The following is a 22,199-nucleotide window of genomic DNA, read 5'->3' as shown; positions in this document are numbered from 1 at the left end:
AAAATGAAGACGGCATGCCAAAATTTGTAGTGTACAGCTAAAGCAGTGTAGGGGAAATACATAACAATAAAGGTCTATGTCAAAAAAGAAGAAATGTCTCAAATTAATGACTTCAAATTCTGCCTTAAACTAAACAAAGAAGAGCAAATGAAACCCAAACTAAGCAGAATAGAGGAAATAATACATATCAGAGTGAAAGTCAAATAGGAAACAGAAAAGCAGAAAATGAAATTAAAATCTTCTTTGAGAAGACCAGTAATTCATAAACCTTAAAACAGATTGAGCTGGGAAAAAAAATAGAAAAAACACAAATTACCAATAGTATCAGGAACGACAGAGGTGACATCACTAAGATTCTACATATATTAAAAGGCTAGTAAGGGAATATTATGAACAACTTAATGCCAAACAATTGGACAACTTAGAAATGAACAAATCCCACACAAAACACAAAGTCAAGAAGATATAGGCAGGGCTTCCCTGGTGGCGCAGTGGTTGAGAGTCCGCCTGCCGATGTAGGGGACATGGGTTCGTGCCCCAGTCCGAGAAGATCCCACATGCGGTGGGGTGGCTGGGCCCGTTAGCCATGGCCGCTGAGCCTGCGCGTCCGGAGCCTGTGCTCCGCAACGGGAGAGGCCGCAACAGTGAGAGGCCCGCGTACCAGAAAAAAGAAAAGATCCCACGAGCCGCAGGTAAGACATGGCGCAGCCAAATAAATAAATATTTTTTTAAAAGCGCATTGAGATATCACACACGTATTTGCATGGCTAAAATTAGGCATACCAAGTGTTGGTGAGGATGTGGAGAAACGAACTTTTCTACGTTGCTGGTGGGAATGCAAAATGGTGGAACCACACGGGAAAACAGTTTGGCGATTTCTTTGAAAGGTTCAACACGCACCTACCATATGCCCCAGCCATTCCACTCCTAGGCATTTACCCGAGAGAAACAGAGCATATGTCCACACAAAGACTTGCCCGTGAATGCTTCCTGCAGCCTTATTTGGAATAGCCAAAAACTAGAAACAACAATCCTTCACAGGTGAATAGGCAGACAAATTGTGGTTCATTTCTGAAATGGAATACCACTCCACAATAAAACGGAATGAACTACTGATACACACAGAAGCATGGATGAATCTCAAAATAATAATGCTGAGTGCAAGACACCAGACCAGAGAAGAGGACAGCTTTTCCTTGACTTACGATGGGATTATGACCAATAAACCCATCATAAATTGAAAATACCGTGAACTGAAAATGCACTTGCTACACCTAAACTACCGAACATCACAGCTGAGCCTCGCCCACCTCAAATGTGCTCAGAACACCAACATCAGTGGGCAGTGAGGCAAAATCATCTAACACAAGCTCTATTTTATAATAAAGTGTTGACTGTCTCACGTAACGGATTAAATACCATACTGACAGTGAAAATCAGAATGGTTGTCTGGGTCCAGGATGCTTGTTCACCCTCGTATCACGGGCTGACTGGGGACTGCGCTCGCTGCCGCTGCCCAGCATCACGGGAGAGGACCAGACTGCATATTGCTAGCTTGGAAAAGAGCAACGTTCAAAATTTGAAATATGGTTCCTACTGAATGTGTATTGCTTTCACACCATCATAAAGTAAAAAAAATCGTAAGTTGAACCATCATAAGTTGGGGACCATCTGTCTATGTAATATGACTCCATTTATACAAAGTTCTAGAAAGGAAAATTAATCTGCAACAGAAAATGGATCAGGGCTTCCCTGGTGGCGCAGTGGTTGGGAGTCTGCCTGCCAATGCGGGGGACACGGGTTCGTGCCCCGGTCTGGGAAGATCCCACATGCCGTGGAGCGGCTGGACCTGTGAGCCATGGTCGCTGAGCCTGCGCGTCCGGAGCCTGTGCTCTGCAATGGGAGAGGCCACAACAGTGAGAGGCCCATGTACAGCAAAAAAAAAAAAAAAAAGAAAATGGATCAGTGTTTGCTAGGGATGGGGGGGGAGGGGAGGGAGGACTTACAAAGGGGTAGAGGAAGCATGGGGGATAATAAATATTTCCATTATTTTGATTGTGGTAGTTTTACTGTTTACATACATGTAAAAACTTACTTCCTTGTCACCTTATGTGCAGTTTTAAACTGTTAATTATACCTCAATAAATCTGTTAAAAAGTTTATATATATATATACCAAATAAAAGTCACTTAGACACCTAACATAATAAGACACTTCTCTCATTCTAAGAGAAATACAAACGACAACCACACTGAGCTATCTCATACCTTACCCATCAGACAGGCACAAATTGAGAACACCGCCTACATCCTCTGATGGTGAGGCCGTGGGGAGACGGACTCATGCGCTGCTGGTGGCAATGCAAAAGAGCACAAATCCTCTGGAAGGAATTTGGCAATCTGCAGAAAGATTACCTATGCATTCCCACGTCTTGTAATTTGTCCTAAATGTATATCTACAGCAATTTTTGTAAAAAACCAAACCACACATACACAAGCAGATTCATTGCAGCATTATTATTATTATTATTATTATTATTTGGCTGTGTTGGGTCTTCGTTCCCGCGCACAGGCCTTCTCTAGTTGTGGCGAGTGGGGGCTACTCTTTATTGAGGTGCATGGGCTTCTCACTGCGGTGGCTTCTCCCGTTGCGGAGCACAGGCTCCAGGCATGCGGGCTTCAGCAGTTGTGGCACATGGGCTCAGTAGTTGTGGCTCACAGGCTCTAGAGTGCAGGCTCAGTAGTTGTGGTGCACGGGCTTAGTTGCTCCGTGGCACATGGGATCCTCCCAGAACAGGACTCGAACCCGTGTCCCCTGCATTGGCAGGTGACTCCCAACCACTGCGCCACCAGGGAAGTCCCTCATTGCAGCATTATTTGAAGTTGCAAAATATCAAGAGATCACTGACATGTCCATAAGAGGTGATTGACGTACTAAGCGACAGCCCATTCCCACGGAAAATAAGGAAGACTGCTGTGATATTCAAGACACAGTATTGGGCTTCCCTGGTGGCGCAGTGGTTGAGAGTCCACCTGCCGATGCAGGGGACACGGGTTCGTGCCCCGGTCCAGGAAGATCCCACATGCCGCAGAGTGGCTGGGCCCGTGAGCCATGGCCGCTGAGCCTGCGCGTCCTGAACCTGTGCTCTGCAACAGGAGAGGCCACAACAGTGAGAGGCCCGCGTACCGCAAAAAAAAAAAAAAAAAAAAAATTTCTGGCTGGACTATTGCTTGCTCCAACCATTATCATGGCCTCAGGCAGCTGAGATACAGGCCTCTACCCAGTTATTTGCTACTGTGATTGCAATTGTTCTTTGGGGCTTTCCCCCTCCCCCAATCAAGCCAGCTCTCTCCAGTGTCTGTAGGAACTTGAGGTCCTCAAGGCCTACCTGGCTCTGGTGGAACTACCATGGGGAGGGAGGAAATAAAAGTAGTTCAATACTAAAACTCCACAGACTCCCATTGTTCTTCTTACAGATGTTCAGTACTTTTTTTTTAATAAGTGCTTTTCAAATATTGTATGCCTTTGGTCAACTTCCAGAGTCCTGGAATGGTTGCTTTTAACAGTTCTGCCCAGTTTTATCACTGCTTTTTGGGGATGAGATTTGGTGAGCTCCTCAATCTGCTATTCCAGAAATCCCACCCACATACATAAATATAAATTTTCTAGTAGCCACATTGAGAAAGATAAAAAGATAAAATTATTTTCAATAATGTATTTAACCTAATATAAAAATATTATTTCAACATGTCATCAATATTCTTTAAATTATGAATTCTTTTACTTTTTTTGTTTCCCACTAAATCTTTGAAAACTGGTGTGTCTTTTTACTGTTACAGCACGTCTTAATTCAGACCAGTCACATTCGAGCACTCAAGATATGACAGCTGGCTGCCATATTGGACACACAAGGATGGATATTTGATATTAGGAAATTGTTATTTTTCAGGTGTGTTAATGATATTGTGGTTGTTTCTCTAAAAACTCCTGTCCTTTGGGTATGTTGAAATACTTAAGGATGAAATGATACAATGAAACTTGGTTCTGCCAGAGGAAAAATTTTCCCTCTTCCCTTTTGGGACTGTGCTTGGAGGTCCTGAAAATTAATTGACAAAAGACAGGTGAACAGGAAGAAAGCAAAGTGTATTCACACCCTCTGGCGGGTACAGAAGACGTGCACGCAGTAATCAGAGGTAGGGGTTTCTGTACCTAAGGTAATAGGAGAAAGGGAGGGAGGGGAAAGAGAAGACCAATCGGTTTCTTTAGGAAAGAGAAGAGAGTGTTTAGGGGAACAAGCAGGAGGTAAGTTTGTGATCATATTTTCTAAGCAGGTGACTCGCACGTCTTGGGTTTAAAACGAAGAATTCTGTGGGTCTGGGCAGCCGAGCGTCGCACTATGGGGGGCAGGAAGTTCGCGCAGTGTTTGCCTTCCGCGATAAAACGGCGATTTCGATCCTTCGAAGGTTTCTATGAGGTTCCGCGCGCGGGGCCGAGGCGAGGACTTTAGCTCCGAGCTCCTCTGCGGGGAAAGGCGGGAGCTCAAGCCGGGCGATACCCGCCGCGAGCGAGGGGTGACTCTCGGCGCTCCCTGCCCGGCCCGCCCCCCGCGAACCCGCCCCACCGCGCCGGGCGGAGCCAACCTCCGCCCTGCGACCCCCGACCCCGCGTACCGCCCCTCCGCCGCCGGGCGCGGTTTCCCGGGGACGCATTTCTCGCCGCACCGCGGGCTGCCCGGACCTCCCTGGCGGAGCACCTTCCGGCGGACCCAGGGCGGAGCTCTGAGCTCGGCTGCGGTCCGGCGGCAACCCAGGTGTGGCGGCCTCAGGACGCGGTGCGAGCACAGGAGCCGCACCCCGCGGGACCCCGGCCTCACCCCCGGAGCTCCAGGCCGCCCCGCCTCGCCCCCGGCTCCGAAGGGCGTAGCTGCGTCGGGAGGAGCCTCAGCCTGGCTCGGGCGCTCAGGTGGCCCGGGTCCGCCCAAGTAGGTTCCCTGCGGATTTGACCCGCGGTTCTCGGGTTCCCGGGGCTCTTCCTTCGGGTGGGGGTGGAGGATGCCCCGCTGGGCAACACACTGGCGACCTAGGTGATTTTTACATGTAACTTAACAATTTACGAAATTCTCAAACCCACAGCTGGGCACTTAGTTAGTTGTTAAGCTGATGACCATGCTTAATAATTCCCAAACTAGGTACAGGAGGTGAGTGTTCTCTGAAAGTAAGCCTCCCTCATAGTCCGTTCTCCGGTGTTTCGGATTGTAATCGTTTCTCGGCTACCACCTGTTAAGCCCCTGTAGGGAACGATGGCTCCTATAAGGCTGGCCGGGCATAGGTAAGATAAGACAGAGGGGAAAGTACTCTTAGTGCTTTTATAAACCTGGCACCCAGAGGAGAGCACAGAGTGTCCAGGTGACTGCCCTGGGCCCCTTGGTGGGCAGGGAGGGCAGGCATTTTGCAGGCTTCCAGGAGTGTCGCCACTGGATGGTCCTGCTTTGGTGGGGGTCCCCGAGTCTTCTGGGTCGTAGCTGCCTTTTAGGGTAGCCTCCTCTGGGCTAGGCACTGACAGGATGTACTGTTCCATTTACTCTTCACGCCAGTCCTGCCAGGCAGACATCTTAATCCCGCTAAGAAGTAAGGGGTTAAAGCTCAGAGAGGTTGAGTGACCTGACCAAGGTTTCCACTGGAAGGCAACCGGCACTGGGGCTTCAGTTCCTGGCCTGCACCAGCTGACATCCTTAGTGTCCACATTTGTGACCATCGGGCAGCACTGGAGCGGCCTCGAGGAGGGTCGGCTCCTACACCTGCGCTCCGTTGGCCGCGGCTGAGCCCCTGGTCTTACCCCTCAGTGTGGAGACGATGCCAAAGCTGCAGGGCTTCGAGTTCTGGAGCTGTACCCTGGGGGGGGCCCGCCACGTGGTGGCCCCCATGGTGGACCAAAGCGAGCTGGCCTGGAGGCTGCTGAGCCGCCGCCACGGGGCCCAGCTGTGCTACACACCCATGCTGCACGCCCAGGTCTTCATTCGAGATGCCAACTACCGCAAGGAGAACCTGTACTGCGACGTGTGCCCCGAGGACCGGCCTCTCATTGTGCAGGTGGGCAGCCCAGCCCAGAATGCTGGCCGAGCACCTCTCCCTGGGCCTTTCCGGAAAAGGCTTCATGAGATCGGAGTGGGGGGGGTGGGCCAGTTCTCCCAGAGATTGACCTCTTCCTGGGAGCTGCCTCAGGCTTTTGGTGAACGGACGACCTGGGTGCGATGGAAGATTCGCAGCCCCCTCCCCAGCATCACCCCTAGTGCTCCCTCTTTATCAGAACAGTTAGAGAGAATGGCTCTGCTCTTCACAAAGTCAGTGATACTGGCTTTCTGCTACAACTGGGAGAATTGTGTGAACTCGTAACTCGGTCTCGTGGTGGCATGGGAACGCATCCCAGCTTGGTTAAATTGTAAACATCTAAGATAGGATGCCATCCTGTGGTCATCCCCTCGGGCAACACCCCCACTGGTCACCTATGAACCCGTGTGGGACTGGCTTGGGCTCATGGTAACTTTCATGTCTCTTTCAGTTCTGTGCCAATGACCCGGAGGTGTTTGTCCAGGCAGCTCTCCTGGCTCAGGACTACTGCGATGCCATCGACCTGAATTTGGGCTGCCCGCAGATGATAGCCAAGCGAGGTGAGTTCCTGTTCTGGGGTTCTGTGTCATTGCACAAGCTTTTGGCTGGGGTGGACTCCAAGCCCAGAGGTGCCCAGTGTGTGGCTGAGCTGGCCAGGGGCCTGGCCCTGCCTCTGATGGCAGCAGCTCAGGCAGCCACCGGCCCTTTCTTTGCTCCTCTTTCTGGAGAGTGGCCCTTCTCAGGCACTGAGGGCGGGGGACAGGGTTCAGCTGGCTGTCAGGGGCTCACCACGTCCTGGGAAGTTGTTGGGCTCCCTCTGGATAAATGTGTTTTGCTGAAAAGTTCCCACCACGCCCTCGTGCTGCCTGAGGGACCAGTGGCTGCTGCCCTGGCATTTCAGCCTTTCTCCCTCACTGTGCCTGAGGAGTTGCTGGCTGGTCAGAGACCGTGTGGGGTGGGCATTCCATTCAGCACCCTTGAGCTCAGGCCGCCGGGCTAATAGAACCTGGCCAGGCAGCTCGAGGCCCATGTCACTCGAGAGGGGGTTGCAGAGGGCATGCTTGTTCTTCGCAGGTCACTATGGCGCCTTCCTGCAGGAGGAGTGGGACCTCCTCCAAAGAATGAGTGAGTTGGCCACACACTACCTGCGGGGACTTGGGGCCACGTTGTGGTTGGGTGGCAGGCCTGAAACAGCCTGGCAGGGTTCAGGAGAGGACAGTGGCTGGCAGAGTCCTGTTGGCTGTGGCAACCCCCGCGCCTTTCCACTGTAGAAGGTGGCTGTGAAGTCGCCTGTCCCGCTCCTGCTGTCCCCCCGTCGAACCAGATAGTAGGTGCTGGAGGGCGGCATCCTCGCCCACCCAGTCCTGGCCTCTCCAATGCCCTAGGGTCAGAGGTGCAGCTCTCAGCTGCCATCGAGAGGGAGCCAGCGCGGGGCGTCTGCAGGGCCTTTGCTCCTTTGGGGGCTCAGCCATGGGTCCCCACACCCTGCCTGAAGGTGGCACCACAGCTCTCTCAGGAGCTGACTCTGCCTTTCCCTAGTTCTGCTAGCCCACGAAAAACTTTCTGTCCCTGTCACATGCAAGATCCGTGTCTTCCCAGAGATTGACAAGACCGTAAGGTACGCCCAGATGCTGGAAAAGGCTGGCTGCCAGGTGAGGGCTATGGGCTCCCGGGGCCCTGCACTGTTCCCCCGCCTCCAGGAGTGCCCCTTGAGGGTTTACCCTCTGGGGTGGGCAGGAATCAGTGACCTTTAGGTGAGGCCTGATGAGGGGAGGGGAGCCCCATGCTTGGGCCCAGGAGGCCAGTATTGTGCAGGGGGAGGTGCTGGGCCTCAACCACCTTCTTCCCACCCACCCCCCACCAGCCCTGGGGTCAGGCTGGTGCCTGTTCCTCCCTCACACCTTTGGCCTTGGGCAGCGGGGGTGCTGCCACTACAGAGAGGACTGGCCCTTGAAAGGGTCTGGGCCTCTCACCTCCACATCCTGGGTGGCGTAGTAGGCTGGCTCTGACGTGCAAGCCCCAGGCAGCACCCCCAGGGTGTCAGCTGGCCTCAAGTGCAGCACTGAGTGAGCGAGGCACAGGGCGGCCTTTCCTCTGCTCTGCATGGGAAGTTGATACCCTAAAAGCCGAAGGCAGAGGGTCCCCTGGAGTTGGTTTGGGGGCCGCAGTTGAGAGTGGGGCCGAGCCAGGTGCTGCTGTGTCCTAGTTGCTGACTGTCCACGGGCGCACCAAGGAGCAGAAGGGGCCCTTGTCGGGCACCGCGTCCTGGGAGCACATCAAGGCTGTGCGGTGAGTGGACACGGGGTGAACCCAGGGCAGGGAGACAGCCCAGCCCCAAGGCAAGGCCCTCAGCCCTTTGGGCACCAGGAGGGGTGCTGGGCCTGGGGGTGAACAGCACAGTGGGAAGATGGAGTTTGGGGGCCTGGCCCTCCCCCCAGGGTTGTGGGGGGAAACAGCATCCTTCTGAGCATCTGCCCATCCTGTTCCCCAACAGGAAGGCAGTGGCCATCCCCGTGTTTGCCAATGGGAACATCCAGTGCCTGCGGGACGTGGAACGCTGCATCCAGGACACGGGGGTGCAAGGGGTCATGAGTGCAGGTGAGGCTGTGCCCTTGCCCACAGCTGGGCCACCACTGGCAGATGCTGGAGGGGCCTGTTTGCATCATGGCACCATTGGCCCAGCTGCAGAGCCTTAGGCTTCACGCTGTCATCCCTGAAGTCTCCATCTGCCTGATGGGCCAGCCTTGCCCTTGCAGTGGCGAGGCACGGGGGCCCCTGAGCCTTGCATTGCCTTCCTCCTGCAGAGGGAAACCTGCACAACCCTGCCCTGTTCGAGGGCCGCAGTCCTGCCGTGTGGGAGCTGGCCGAGGAGTACCTGGACATCGTGCGGCAGCACCCCTGCCCTCTGTCCTACGTCCGGGCCCACCTCTTTAAGCTGTGGCACCACACGTGAGTTGCCCCCCCAGGGCAAACGCTGTCTGGTCTGAGGCCTGCCTGGAACATTGGGGTTTGTTTGTTTTTTTCTTAAATTTTTTTTAAAATTTATTTTATTTATTTATTTTTGGCTGCATGGGTCTTCATTGCTGCATGTGGGCTTTCTCTAGTTGCGGCGAGCGGGGGCTATGCTTTGTTGAGGTGCGCAGGCTTCTCATTGTGGTGGCTTCTCGTTGCGGAGCACAGGCTCTAGGCGCGCGGGCTTCAGTAGTTGTGGCACGCAGGTTCAGTAGTTGTGGCTCGCGGGCTCTAGAGCGCAGGCTCAGTAGTTGTGGCGTATGGGCTTAGTTGCTCCGCGGCATGTGGCATATTCCCACGCCAGGGCTCAAACCCTTGTCCCCTGCATTGGCAGGATTCTTAACCACTGTGCCACCAGGGAAGCCCTGCATTGGGGTTTTTAAGACGAGCTCTCCACAGACATTTACAAAACCACCTGCCACCGAGTCTGGGAGGGCCGCGGTGACATGGTGAGGTTGGGTGGGAGGAAAGACCGTGCTCCTCTGTGCCCAGGGCTCAGGGTTGGTGGTTGGGAGCTGGGTGCTGGGTTGGCTCTGTGATGGGGCGTCTGCATCAGGCTGCAGGTGCATCAGCAGCTTCGAGAGGAGCTCGCCAAAGTGAAGACCCTGGAGGGCATTGCCGCAGTGAGCCAGGAGCTGAAGCTGCGGTGTCAGGTAGGTGCTGGGCTAATGTGTAGTGGGAAAGAGGCTTGGGCCTTGGGCCTCTAACCGAGGGCCCTCTGGGCTTTTGCAGGAGGATATATCCAGGCAGAAGGAGGGAGAGAAGCCTTCAGGCGGCTTGCCTTTCTTCCACTGGATCTGCCAGCCCTACTTCCGGCCAGGGTGAGCCTCCCGCATGTGGGCTGGCAGGGGGGTGGGGGGGTGCGAGAGGGTTACATGGAGGAGGGGGCTGTTCTGCCTGCTGCCCCCCTTGGCTGGGGTGCTTCATCCCTCAGGGGCCAGGGGCCTCTTCCTTGTCAGCCTATGTTTAGGTTTTAAATGGCTTTTTTCATAAGATGCTTCTCTAAGCTCCTCTGATCCTGAGTGGGTTTGCCCTGGGGTCAAGAGGTTGACCCTCCCTAGCTTCCTCTGGCTTTTCTGAGGTGAGGCTAGGCTGTCATCTGTAGCCACAGCCCCGCCCAGGACTCAGTGGCTCAGACACTGGTGTCCCAGCCTCTGTGCCGGCTGCTGGGGCCTCAGCGGAGTTGCACACATCCTCACCCGGGGACTGCAGCTGGCGGGCTGCCTCTCATGAGTGTCCCTCAGCTCCGCCCGCTGATTCTCCCTTTCAGGCCCAGGGACGGGAGCAGGGAGAGCGGGGGTGCCCGTAGCAAGCGGGCCCTGGAGGAGGAGGAGGGCAGTACAGACGTCTTGTCCAAGAACAAGCAGAAGAAGAAACTGAGGAACCCCCATAAGACCTTCGACCCCTCGCTGAAGCGTAAGATGCTCCCACCACTGGAGCCCTGGGAGGTGGCCAGCCCCTGCCCCGGGTCCCCCAGGGTCAGGTGGCTCTGCTGCTTCCTAAGCCATGGGGAGTCCACCAGGGAGGGCCCTGTGACCCTTCCATGTGCCCCCAAGGAGACTGGCGGGTCCCACGAGGCCACAGCCAGTCAGCCTCCCTGCCTGCTGCGGTCCCTGAGCTGCTGCCCTGAGGCAGCTGGAGAGGAAGGGAGTGGGGCCTGGGGCGGCTTTCCCGAGAAGGACCTTCAAGTGGGAGGTGGTGGGCATGGAGCCCGTGCACCTCGGGCAGATGGGATGAGGTTTCCCGGCGCAATCGTGAGTACTACGTCCTCTGCCCTCTGCAAGCCACCTGGCCTGGCCAGCCGCAGGGAGCAGTGATACCTGCCAGGGGCCACATGTAGGAGATGGCTGTGGTGGGTGGGCTCACCTAGTTCAACCAGCACCTCCTTTTGCTCTTTTCCCAGCAAAATATGCAAAGTGTGATCAGTGTGGAAACCCAAAGGTGAGTCTGTCCTTCTAGCCACACCGCCCAGGGTAGAGCTCAGCCCCGGGAGGGGTGGGGACCTGCGCAAGAGGTCCTCTCCCTGTCTGTTTTGGGGGCAGCCTGGGCACAGCCCAAGGTGGGTGGCTTCTGTCGTGTAAGGGGCTCTGCCTATCTTCAGGAGAGCCCCACCTGTGCTCGGGGCCCACTCACTCAGGCTGCAGCCCGGCCAGGGGAGGAGCATTAGCCCCAGGCTCACACACTTTCCTATGTCCAGGGCAACAGATGTGTGTTTAACCTGTGCCGGGGCTGCTGCAAGAAGCGAGCTTTCAAAGAGACGGCTGACTGTCCAGGTGAGGTGCGCCAGCTGCCACCAGGCGCCCGCCCCCACTGTAGTGGGCAGTGGACCCTCAGCCTCCTGAGCCCCATTTCCCTCTCTTGTCCCTCTGCCAGGTCATGGACTGCTTTTTAAAACCAAACTGGAGAAGTCTCTGGCCTGGAAGGGGGCCCAGCCGCGGCTGCAGGAACCACAGCAGGCCAGGCCTGGAGAACCAGGTGGCTTCCCGGAGGTCATGGGCAGTGCCCTGGCCTGAAGGGCAGCTGCAGCCCCATGTGCCACCCCCCCAGGCCCGCTGCTGAAGCCTTGAAACGTCCCACTTAAGGAAACTCCTTTACTCAGGGAACCTCCTGCTACTTCACACGGAAGGACAAGCTGGTCTTCCCTTCAGCCCACGCTGGGGGCCCAGAGATGCTGCACCAGGGAGCAGGCTCCCAGGCTGGACCTGCCCCGTCCTCACAGCCCACGTGTGTTCAAGATGAACAATAAATCATTTCAAAGACACGACGTTCCCACTCAGGTTCTTTAAGACCTGAGTGTCGTCGGGGTCAACAGGGCCTTCACAACAGGGGAATGAGCAAGGCGCCGCCTGCCATCATCTTCCTAACCATGGGACCTGCTAAAAGGAGGGCCATGCACTGGCCTCAGCCCTGCAAAGCCAAGTGGAATGTGAGAAAGGGGAGCCCAAGGAGGTGGGGACTGGGCCAGGGGGCCCCACGGAGACAGGAAGGAGTGGTGCAAGGGGCTGTTCTCAGGCTGCCCTTTAATGGACTAAGATTCAACAATGCTACAACCCCAAATGACACAACGTAGAGGCTGGGAGACAGTGCTGCCGGGTGGGGCCCCAGGCGCCATGTGCTTGAGTCCAGCAGGCCGCTCCTTCCAGGAAAGCCCATCTCCTCCCCAGCACCCCCAGCACAGGGTGCAGCAAGGGGGAAGGGGGGCACAAGAATCTGGGCACATGGAAGCCCAGGCAGGGGGCTGAGGGCTAGCGTCAGCCAGCAGCCAGGCCCCTACAAGTGGGCCACAGGCAACACCTCTGGAAGTGCTGCTGGAGCAGATGCGAGGCCCAGGAGTCCGAGGGTGGGGGGTGGGGCAGGGCGGAAGGTGTGCCGACCGTCCTGGAGGCCGAGGGTGCCCTCACATGTTGGTGCTCATCCGGGACTGGCTGTTGGCTGGCGTCAGCTCCCCTTGGCTCCCTTCCCGGGGAGGGGACTGCAGTGGAGACAGCCACTTAGCCCAGAGGGGCGCGTGTGCCCATCCCATCCCCCCAACCCCAGGGCCCCCCTGCCCGCACCTTGACATGGATCTGGTTGCGTAGCACGGCTGCCCTCAGGATCATGGCTTTGGCACGGCGCTGGAACTCCTTGCCCATCAGCAGGGACTTCTCGAAGGTGGTGCTGCGCTGATCCACGTCCCGGGCATATAGGATCTGTGGAGGTGCAGGGCTCAGTGGGGCCCAGGGTCTCCCTCCCACACCCCACAGCCCTGAGGCTGCCCACCTTGCTGTGGGAGTCGATACGGGCATTGATGAGCCCCTCCAGGATGAGCTGCGTCAGCTCATCCTCCAGCGCCGCCACTGTGGTGTTGAAGGCCGTGGCCATCTTGCGCATGTCAGCTGACACGTAGGGGCTGAAATACTGCAGAGCAAAGGGAACGTGAGCTACCCAGAGACACATCCATAGCACCCTGCCTTGGCCTCAGCTTCTGCCCCTGCGTTTACCTGGATGAGGGCCCGGTTGCGAATCTGTGTGTACAGGGTCCTGACGTGGGGGGCCAGGTACATGTCTAGGAGCAGGTTGTCCTGGCGAGGAGAGCCAGTTAGGGACAGCTGCCCGAGGCCTTCCGCACCCGCCCACCTCCAAGCCAGGCCAGGCCCCTCACCTTCATCTCGTCCAGCATCTTCAGGCACGAGGCATACTTGGACTCATAGAATTTGAAGATAATGTCCCGAACCTGTGGTTCCAGCTCCAAGAACAACTTGAAGGAGCTGCAGATGCCAGACTCCTCAGAGCCGGCCCTGCCTGCCCACCCGCCTGAAGGTGGCTGGGGGCGCAGGAGCAGGGCTGCAGTGCCCAGTACCCCACCTTCCACCCACCTGCTGGAGATGACATTGCGCTGCAGCTCCTGCCGGTCAAAGGTGGCCAAGGCGCACAGGCCACCGTACACGGCCACGTTGCTGGGGGAGAGCAGCTGAGGAGCAGGAAGGGAGATAGGTCAGAGTCCTGGAGTCACTGGCAGTCAGTACAGAAGTCTGGGCTGGGTCCACCCTACCTCACCCACCACCCACTCAGAATGCCTAGAACCCCATGGGGGTGACCGCCCAACAGAGAGCCCAACTCTCGAGCCCTCACCCTGCTTCCCAAGCCCCAGTGAAGTTCTCCTCCCCAGAGACCCTCACGCCCCTCACCTCGGGGAAGTCGCAGTGATCGAAGGAAGCCAGCAGGAAGCACTTGGCAGCCTGCTTGTACTTGCGTGCGGCCAACTCAGCCAGGCCTGGAGCGGGGGCAGGGGGAAAAAGGATGAAGCCTGGCATCCAGAGGAAGCGGCCAGGGCCCTGTGGGGCCATCAACGGGCGCGCACCTGGGGCAGAAACGCTGGCAAGTGAGAAGTAACCTCGCCAGTGAGCACCGGCAGCACGCTCCGTGAACCAGGCGCCCAGGGAGGCTGAGCAGCTGCTACTCCTACTGCAAAGGGCACCCGAGCTGTTGAGCTGACAGGCTAGGGGTGGGAGCAGGGGTAACCAGCCATGGCAGCCCTGTCAGAAGGCACTGCCTCTACTCCCAACCACTGCTCACCACTCCCTAGCCTCCAAGGGGGACCTGAGCCGGGTAGGTGTCAGGTACAGCACAGGTGTGGGGCTTGTGGGTTTCCCTGGCTGGGATGAGGTCACCCGGGCTGCCCTCCTGCCCCTGTGCCCCAGGGCCCTCACCTGCTGCACACTTGAGCTTGGTGAGGATGGCCTGAGTCTGGGTGTCCCGCTCCCCACGCTGCTGCAGGAGAAGGTCGCACATGTGAGCAACCCCCCGCCCTCCATACCTTCATCAACCCCCAGGCACCCGGCCCCAGCCTAAGAGCAACAGAGGCAGACTCCAGGAGGACAAGGCCCACCAGGGCCAGGAGTGGTCAGGGATCCTAGGGCAAGTTCCAAGGGGCACAGAGCCATCATTACCTCGGCAATTTCCGGGGTGGACTCGGCCTTGCTGACATAGCTCAGCACGTGAGACCAATTCTGCAAGTAGACGCTGACCTGGTGGGCAGGTGGAATGCACTCAGCCTGGGGCGCCCCCTCTTGGTCCACGGGCATTGCTGCCCTATGCCCCCCTCCCATGCCACCCACCCCAGGGCCCACCTTGATGACGTTGAGGCACATGTTAATGACGTGCTTGGCGCTGGTGCAGTAGTCCCGGGCCCGGGAGTAACACTTGAGGGCGTTGCTAAGGTCGCCACAGTCCAGATAGTGGTCACCCAGGTCATCATGGCCACGCCTGTGGGTCCGGCCGCAAGTGGACACCGGTCAGTCCATGGGCCTGGCTGCCCAACCCCCCCATCCCAAGGGTGCACCTGATGCTCCCTCTGATGGAGCCTGCCCCCCAGCCCCCTGGGCACACCTGATGCTCTCCTTGATAGAATTGCCCTTGTAGTTCTTCAGATCTGTGTCTAGCTTCTCCAGCTTCAGCAAGGCCTTCTTCCGCGTGGCCTCCACCCAGGCTGTGTCCAAGGGTGGGGGCTCCACACCACTCTCAGGGATGGCGTCCGGTGCATTCTGCAGCTCCCTGAGGGAGGACCTGGCCATTAGGGGCCCGTGTGCAGGGGGGCAGCTGCCTCCCATTGGCCCTCATCCCCACTGGGAGGGCGCCCAGTTGGCACAGGGGCAGTTGTGACAGCAGGAGCCCGCAGCCTGGCGGGAGAGCCCAGCGAGAAATAAGTCACACAGCCGTGCTGAGAAGCAAAAAGCACGTTGCAGTCTCCACAGGCTCTGCTCAGTGTTGGAACTGCACATGCATGCAAATGTGGAGGGAGCCTGAATTCTCAGCGAGGAGAGTGAGAGTCTAGCCCGTTGGGTCGTTTCTGCCCCTCCTGGCTTTTCAACAAGAAAGCCAGATCACTGTGTCATGGGGCCAGGCACTGCAGGAGCATAGGGAAGGCCCTTGCCCAGGCTGGCCATATAGCACACGCAACCCCTGCCCCACCTCATTGAGCCCTGGCCTCACCTGGCAGCCTCCAGGAGCTTGCGGTGGATCTCCTCGTACATGTCCACGTTGAAGGTCCTCTGCACGAAGGACAGGGCCATCTTCAGGGCCTCCACCCGCAGCGGGGGGCAGTGGTCAGCAATGAACTGCAGTCGTTCGATGCGCATCAGGCCACTGTAGCTGGCCGCGTACTGCTCCAGATCCTGGGGGCGGGGGTGGATTGTGCAAGCTGGGACCCTAGACCTCAAACCCCAGCCAGTGAGTCAGGAGTAGTGGCATGTGGGCACCAAATAAACCACTGTCCAGGGGCTGACGAAAGGCCACTCGGGATGGGCCAGTGCAAGGCCCTCTGGAGTCAATCTCTGCCCTGGGGGGTGAACGGCCAGAGCCACGTGGGCAGCCAGTCACCAAGCTGAGCAGTGAGGAGACAGTGCTTCCCAGGCTGGGTCCCAAGGAAGACCTGCCCTCGCAGTGAGACTCGACCTGCAGGGGGGCCTGGCACACAGGGCTCCTCCGTGTGGGGGAGAAGCAGGTGCAGGGTCTGGAAACGACTAGCAACCCATTATAAGTGCCCAACTAGAAACCCTAAAAGTTTCTGAGTCACAAAAAGATGCGGTGGAAGTGGGGAGCCTGGCCTGGACCTCCCAGCAGGACTGACACCCCCATGCAGTCCCCGACGCTCCAGGAGTGCCCGCCAGGCTCCGTACCAGGGTGGGGTTCTCCACAACGTAGTTGACATCGGGCGCGTTCTGCGGGTCCTCCTGGGGGTCCACGTCAATCTGCATAGGCTCCACGGCTCCCTGCAACACGGGCCAGCACCTTGGCACCTCGAGCAGGGGACGCCCAGGGAGGGCGAGTGACCCTCACTGTGTCCCAGCTCAGCTCTGCCCTCCATCTCCCGGGTGGGTGGGATCCTGTCCCCCGAGCCCCTCCCCACTGCCCGCCAAGTCCAGCGCCGCCACATCAGGGAGGGGGCTCCTAGCAAGACCGTTGGCTCAAGAGCAGAACGCTCTGCCCGATCGTGATGGCCCATCTGTGGGGCGGGAACCAGAGCCGAAAGACCACTACCCAGGGACCCCAGAGGGTCCCTACGTGCTCCCAGCCACCGTCCTGACGCAGCCTCCTCCGAGCCATAGGGAAAACACGGGCGGCCTCGACCCAGGCGCGGCTGAGCAGCCGGAGCCGCAGCGCCGGGCGAGTACCGCCGATGGACCGGGAGGCGGGAGGGGGGCGCCCGGGCGCCCTGCGCGGCCCGGCGGGCGTGCGGGCTGGTCCCGGCCCCTATCCTGGAAGGTACCTCATAAAGCAGCGTACAGGCCGACAGGCTGGCGCTCAGGCTGAAGTCCCCGGCCGTGCCCGGCAGGAAGAGCTCTGACCTACCGCTGGGAGGGGCGCAGTGCACATCTGCCACTGACGACGCGGCCGCGCGGGGGGCCGGGCCACCCCGCATTCTGTCCTGACTCTCTGCACCCCCCGACCCTGACACAGAGCTGGCTGGCTGCTGAAGGAGAGAGAGCGTTAGCGCGCCGGGCCTGCCGGGCTGCCGGGGCCGACGGGCGGGACGCTGCGGCCGGAGCCCGGGCGCAGGGAGAACGCCGCGCGGGGGGTTGCGCACGGCCGGCCCCGCTCAGGCCCAGCGGCGGGAGCGCGGGGGGGCCGCCGGCCGCGGCTCGTTACCTGCAAGTTAAACACCTGAACCGGCAGCGGCATCTTCGCCCACCCCGCCGCGGCGCGCCGTTCACTTCCGGGGCAGCGCAGCCGCCGCTTCCGGGTCGTGGCATGGGCGGGGCGGCTCTTAAAGGGGCCGCGGCGCTCCTGGCCGGGCGGTGACCGCGGGTCCCGCGGCCGCATGAGCCGCGCGCGGGGGGCGCTGTGCCGGGCCTGCCTCGCGCTGGCCGCGGCCCTGGCCGCGCTGCTGCTGCTGCCACTGCCGCTACCCCGCGCGCCCGCGCCGGCCCCGACCCGGGCCCCGGCCCCCGGCCCCGGCCCACACGCTCCCCCTGCCCGTCCCGCCACCGCCCCCCGCCTGCGGCCCGACGACGTCTTCATCGCGGTCAAGACCACCCGGAAGAACCACGGGCCGCGCCTGGGTCTGCTGCTGCGCACCTGGATCTCCCGGGCCCGACGGCAGGTGGGCCCCGTCCCGAGACCCCGCGGACCCCGGCCCCGGCACCCTCCCATGCCCCGAGATCCCAGCTCCCCGGATTCCTGACCTTGGGACCCCGGGCCCGGGACCTCCCCCATCCCTAGTCCCGGCACAGCCGCCCCCCGGAATCCGCCCTCAGGACCTCCACCGCCGGGATCCTCCACCCGGGACTCCTACCCCGGCATCCTTGCCTTGGGACCCCGCGCCCTCATCCCCAAACTGGCAACCCCGCCCTGGACCCCACCCAGGATAACCACCCCAGGACCCCTTACCCACCGCTGTGTCCCTAGCATGGCAGTCAGGCCGCAGGCCTGAGTATACAGAGACCCAGGACCCTCAGTGCCCACCCTTTCCTGTCCGTTCTCGGGCTCCAGGCTTGGGTGGGTTTTCCCAGCTGACACTGGACTGAGGCCACAGAAACTCCTCCAGCAAGAGCAAGCCTGGCCCCAGCAGCACTGGGGATGCTGAGAGTACTAGCAGGCTGTCACTGGGACACCGCCCTCCCTTCTCCTGGACCCCATCCCTTCCAAGCCCACCCTTGCCTCTCCAGCTTCATCCTTGCTCACAGGGCCAAGGCCCTGCCAGACCCAGAGTCCCTGGGAGGTGCCTCTTGAAACCTCACAGGTTATTTCTCTATAGACGTTCATCTTTACCGACGGGGATGACCCTGAGTTACAGCTCCAGGAAGGTGAGTGCCCTCCCCAGCCCAGCCCTGCTGGCGTGTCTGAGGGCCTCCTTCTCAGCTATCCCTTGGTTCAGTGCCACATGGACCCCTGCTGTGTACAAAGGCCCGGGGTGGGGGGTGGGGGTGTTAAGGCACTTGCCCAAGGCTACACAGCTGGTAGAAAACAGAGCCTGGAGTCCAGGGCCCCACCCTACCAGCCATGCTCTGCCTCCCTCAGCCACTGGCTGACTTCCCAGTGCCTCTGGCTGGAGTCATGTCCCCTGAAGATGGGCCAGCAGGGAACCATCCTTTCCAGTCCTGCCCAGAGCAGTGTGGTCCCACCCCAGTCCTATTTCCTGGTGGGTTTTCTCCCATGAGATTCCAAGTGGTCGTCATCTGCCCAGACCTCGGAGGGCAGCAACAGGATCAGCTGAAGGAGGTCAAGACAGAGCTGTGATTGGGTCCGACTTCCGGACCTTGAACAGGACAGGCCCTGTGCCGACCAGCTAGCCGCATTTTGCCCGACTTCAGTGGGGTGGGCTGGCAGCAGGCCTCACCCCAGCCCTCATGCTTCCATCTCTCCAATGGGCAGGCAGCCATGTCGTCAACACCAACTGCTCAGCCGTGCACACACGCCAGGCTCTGTGCTGCAAGATGTCAGTGGAATATGACAAGTTCATTGAGTCTGGACGCAAGTATGTGGTGGCCACGCCCATGCCCCCTGGAGACCCCAGGGCTGAGTGAGAGTCCGGGCGCCCACCTGGGCCAGGGGCTCCCCCACCCCCACCCCCTGGGCCCGGCTCACTCTAGAGACTGCACGTTCCCAGGTGGTTCTGCCATGTGGACGATGACAACTACGTAAACCCCGAAGGCCTGCTGCAGCTGCTGTCCACCTTCTCACCCAGCCAAGACGTCTACCTGGGGCGGCCCAGCCTGGACCACCCCATCGAGGCTACCGAGAGGGTCCAAGGAGGTGGAACCGTGAGTGCTGGGGCCGGGGAGGGGCCGCTGAGAACATGGAGACCCTAGCAGGGAAGGGCTGGGACAGGTGCCCGATCCACCCAGATGCAGTGTTTCAGGAACTGGGGTAAGTGAGGTGGGGCTGCGGGAGGGGCTGGGACCACAGGCAACTGGGCTGTGGAAGCCCCGGTGTCCTTGTGCCCTGGGAAGCTTCTGCCAATTGACCAGGGAGTCATTAAGGAGCAGCTTGGGGACGACCCTTGGAGTGCCCAGACGAAGAGTTGGGGTGAAGAGACCTGATCGGTGGCTCCCTTCCCTTCAGGTAACCACGGTCAAGTTCTGGTTTGCTACCGGAGGGGCCGGGTTCTGCTTGAGCAGAGGCCTTGCACTCAAGATGAGCCCATGGGCCAGGTGAGTGAAGGCCAGGCAGGCGCTGGCTGCCGCAGATGGAGCTGCCCAGGGCTGGGGAGGCACTGACCTGTCCCCGCTCCGCTCCCCAGCCTGGGCAGTTTCATGAGCACAGCCGAGCGGGTGCGGCTGCCGGACGACTGCACGGTGGGCTACATTGTGGAGGGGCTGCTGGGCGCCCGCCTGTTGCACAGCTCGCTGTTCCACTCCCACCTGGAGAGCCTGCAGAGGCTGCCGCCCGACACCCTGCTCCAGCAGGTAGGCGCGCTGGGCCCCTGCTGCCTCCGCAGGTGTCCCTGCCTCGGGCCCCTGCCCCCACCTGGCTCCCCAGCACCCAGATGGGCTCCCGGCTGAACAAGGGCTCAGGGCGGGGGTAGGTTCCAGCGCTGCGGCAACTTTGCCGTGGACCCTGGACCCTGGCTGCTGTGGCCCAGGGTCCTGACTGTACGGGGCTCCCAGGCTCATACAGGGGCTCTTTTGTAAAGAACAGCTGCTGCGCCTTCCCAGGTGGGTGGGCCCAGGGCACCCGGGCCATGGGCAGTGGTTCAGGTGTGACAGGAGTCACAGACCTGGCCCAGGGAGGGGGAATCAGCTTTGGGCAGGGGGTTGGGGACCTCTCGCCCCTACACATGCACCAGCCACCTCCCTGAGGTGTCTTCTGTGCTGGCCACGCCTCTCAGCCCCCATCAGTCTTCAGTGCTCTTCCTGAGCCTGCCCTGAGAGCGCTGAGTGGGGGGCGCTAGGAAACCAGGAGGCCGAGTGGTATCTCCTGTGAAGGATGGGGTGGGAGGCACTGGCCCGGAGAGTGACTCTCCCTCCTCCTCTCTCCCAGGTCACCTTGAGCTACGGGGGTCCTGAGAACCCACATAATGTGGTGAACGTGGCCGGAGGCTTCAGCCTGCAGCAGGACCCCACGCGGTGAGCCGGCAGTGGGGAGGAGTGCTGGGGCCAGGCCACCCGTCTTGCAGCCTGACTCCCACTTCCCTCCCAGGTTTAAGTCCGTCCACTGCCTTCTTTACCCGGACACGGACTGGTGTCCTGAGCAGAAGCAGAGTGACGTCGCCTCTCGGTGAACCTCGACGTCGACCCAAATATGCCTCTGGCTCTGCCCCAGGTGCAAGTGGACGACGCCTGCCTGAGGGAGCAAGAACAGTGCTGTTCCCTCCTGGGCTCCAGGCGGCCACGGTCACGGTCTCATCCAGGGAGATAAGGCGCCCAGCAAATACTCCAGCTGGCTTGGAGGCCTCCCCACAGCCCCGGGCAGGCCCGGGTGACCTGGCACTGTGGGAGAGGAGGACAGCGCTGTGTGCCTGCCCAGGGGCCCAGCCCCAGCTCTCACAGGAAGGGTCTCACCCTAGGGTCCGGGGACCTGGGAGGGGGCTGACATCTGACTCCCAGGGCTCCGTCCTGCTCCCCTCACCTGTTGGAGAGGGGACTCCAGGCCAGGGTTGTGTGTGAGATGCTGCAGCTTAGCAAAGGTGACTACAGATGCTTCACCCTCTGTTCTCTTGAGAAGCCGCCCTCCCCACACCAGGCTTTGGAGCCCAGACAGGGCCTCTCTGTTCCCGAGGGGAGCCGCACTCAAGGATGCAGGCCCTCTGGCTGGCTATGCTCTTGGGCACAGCTTACTGCTAGCCAGGGCATCTCCATTCAGCGGCCACCTTCTTGGGGGCCATCGGCCAAGGGGTTCTTACTGAGGGAACTTGAACTTTTCTCCACTCTGACTCATTGCTCAGTACTGGTCCTCCCTTCCTCCACCCTGGGCCCCAAGTCCATGAAACAGCAGGAGCCTTTTGTGTGAGGCCCTCTCTGCAGTGAGGCATCCCCATCCCACCAGCTGACCCACCTTGACCTTGACGGTGCCTTTCCATGGGAGGAGGAAACAGAACAAGGGGAGCCAGCGCTTGCCTTCTGGTCTCTCGCTCTGCTATTGCAACGAGTGAATAAAGCCTTGATTGTTACTCTGTCATTGTCTTAATTAACCAGTGGCACCTGGCAGCTCAGCTCCGGCTAGGGCCACACAGCATCCAGCTCCTCCCCCTGAAGGCTCTGCCCCAGACCAGCTCCACGCCAGGCAGATCTGCGTTCCTTACCGCACTGCCAGTGCAGCCAAGCCTTAAGCTGCCCACTGGGCTCTTCAGTGTGAGTTGAAGAGTATGTGACGGGGGGCGGGGGGGCCTGCAGGGAATGATGGAAACATGACAGAACTTGCCCCAGGAGGCAGACCGCCTGAGTGTCATGCTTGCTTTTTCAGCACACTGTGGAAGTAGCGTGTGTGCGTGCATGCACAGACGTGTACGTGTGTATGTGCATGGGTGAGCACATGTGTGCGTGCGTGTATGTGGGAGTTGCTGTGTAAACGTATGCATGTGGATACGAACGTGTGTGGCTGTGTACGTGTGGGCAGGTGTGTGTGTGTGTAGGGCAGGCCAGTAATACCCAGTAAGCAGGT

General features: G+C 59.4%; 3 protein-coding genes across 9 annotated transcripts; 2 read left to right on the top strand and 1 right to left on the bottom strand.

Annotated features, from left to right (window-relative positions):
- The first annotated feature begins 4,748 nt into the window (after window positions 1-4,748).
- Window positions 4,749-11,854, top strand: DUS1L (dihydrouridine synthase 1 like). Its single transcript, XM_082678115.1, has 14 exons — window positions 4,749-4,981; window positions 5,843-6,089; window positions 6,559-6,667; window positions 7,182-7,232; window positions 7,647-7,759; window positions 8,314-8,396; window positions 8,602-8,705; window positions 8,912-9,056; window positions 9,676-9,772; window positions 9,852-9,940; window positions 10,390-10,535; window positions 11,023-11,060; window positions 11,317-11,392; window positions 11,493-11,854. The coding sequence occupies exons 2-14, from the start codon at window positions 5,853-5,855 to the stop codon at window positions 11,630-11,632; spliced, it is 1,428 nt and encodes a 475-aa protein (XP_082534241.1). The 5' UTR covers window positions 4,749-4,981; window positions 5,843-5,852; the 3' UTR covers window positions 11,633-11,854.
- Window positions 11,855-12,130: 276 nt separating this feature from the next.
- On the bottom strand, window positions 12,131-18,266 carry GPS1 (G protein pathway suppressor 1). 6 transcript variants are annotated; one of them, XM_082678094.1, is made up of 15 exons: window positions 18,252-18,266; window positions 16,867-17,067; window positions 16,277-16,369; window positions 15,591-15,772; window positions 14,988-15,152; window positions 14,729-14,864; window positions 14,549-14,626; window positions 14,309-14,366; window positions 13,787-13,872; window positions 13,475-13,569; window positions 13,261-13,366; window positions 13,100-13,180; window positions 12,879-13,016; window positions 12,674-12,808; window positions 12,131-12,591 (listed from the first exon to the last, which is right to left on the bottom strand). In XM_082678094.1, exons 2-15 carry the CDS (start codon window positions 17,017-17,019, stop codon window positions 12,517-12,519), a joined length of 1,581 nt encoding a protein of 526 aa, XP_082534220.1. In that variant the 5' UTR covers window positions 17,020-17,067; window positions 18,252-18,266; the 3' UTR covers window positions 12,131-12,516. The 6 variants fall into 6 exon arrangements, with proteins under 6 accessions (XP_082534220.1, XP_082534224.1, XP_082534221.1 ...); XM_082678098.1 differs by lacking the exon at window positions 18,252-18,266 and having other exon boundaries at window positions 12,132-12,591; window positions 14,309-14,369; window positions 16,867-17,079; XM_082678095.1 differs by lacking the exons at window positions 16,867-17,067; window positions 18,252-18,266 and adding an exon at window positions 17,247-17,305 and having other exon boundaries at window positions 12,133-12,591.
- Window positions 17,390-21,699, top strand: RFNG (RFNG O-fucosylpeptide 3-beta-N-acetylglucosaminyltransferase). Of its 2 annotated transcripts, none has more exons than XM_082678139.1 (8): window positions 17,390-17,700; window positions 18,355-18,403; window positions 18,972-19,074; window positions 19,207-19,360; window positions 19,662-19,750; window positions 19,840-20,005; window positions 20,580-20,665; window positions 20,862-21,699. In XM_082678139.1, the coding sequence occupies exons 1-8, from the start codon at window positions 17,419-17,421 to the stop codon at window positions 20,884-20,886; spliced, it is 954 nt and encodes a 317-aa protein (XP_082534265.1). In that variant the 5' UTR covers window positions 17,390-17,418; the 3' UTR covers window positions 20,887-21,699. The 2 variants fall into 2 exon arrangements, with proteins under 2 accessions (XP_082534265.1, XP_082534264.1); XM_082678138.1 differs by having other exon boundaries at window positions 20,739-21,699.
- The last annotated feature ends 500 nt before the right edge of the window (window positions 21,700-22,199 follow it).

The sequence above is a fragment of the Grampus griseus genome (genome assembly GCF_964374135.1).
Source record: "Grampus griseus genome assembly, chromosome: 20".
In the NCBI taxonomy this organism is placed as follows: Eukaryota; Metazoa; Chordata; class Mammalia; order Artiodactyla; family Delphinidae; genus Grampus; species Grampus griseus.
The sequence above is the reverse complement of the archived record's forward strand: the minus strand, read 5'-3'. Positions and strand labels throughout refer to the sequence as shown.

Excerpts from the sequence above, each read along its gene's own strand:
- GPS1 (XM_082678098.1), bottom strand. The coding sequence starts at position 17,019 with ATGCGGGGTGGCCCGGCCCCCCGCGCGGCCGCGTCGTCAGTGGCAGAT. Across the intron at positions 13,367-13,474 it reads CGCAATGTCATCTCCAGCAG|CTCCTTCAAGTTGTTCTTGG; the intron begins GTGGGTGGAAGG and ends TGGCATCTGCAG. Across the intron at positions 13,181-13,260 it reads AGATGCTGGACGAGATGAAG|GACAACCTGCTCCTAGACAT; the intron begins GTGAGGGGCCTG and ends TCTCCTCGCCAG.
- RFNG (XM_082678138.1), top strand. The coding sequence starts at position 17,419 with ATGAGCCGCGCGCGGGGGGCGCTGTGCCGGGCCTGCCTCGCGCTGGCC. Across the intron at positions 17,701-18,354 it reads TCTCCCGGGCCCGACGGCAG|ACGTTCATCTTTACCGACGG; the intron begins GTGGGCCCCGTC and ends ATTTCTCTATAG. Across the intron at positions 18,404-18,971 it reads TGAGTTACAGCTCCAGGAAG|GCAGCCATGTCGTCAACACC; the intron begins GTGAGTGCCCTC and ends TCCAATGGGCAG.
- DUS1L (XM_082678115.1), top strand. The coding sequence starts at position 5,853 with ATGCCAAAGCTGCAGGGCTTCGAGTTCTGGAGCTGTACCCTGGGGGGG. Across the intron at positions 7,233-7,646 it reads GGACCTCCTCCAAAGAATGA|TTCTGCTAGCCCACGAAAAA; the intron begins GTGAGTTGGCCA and ends GCCTTTCCCTAG. Across the intron at positions 7,760-8,313 it reads TGGAAAAGGCTGGCTGCCAG|TTGCTGACTGTCCACGGGCG; the intron begins GTGAGGGCTATG and ends GCTGTGTCCTAG.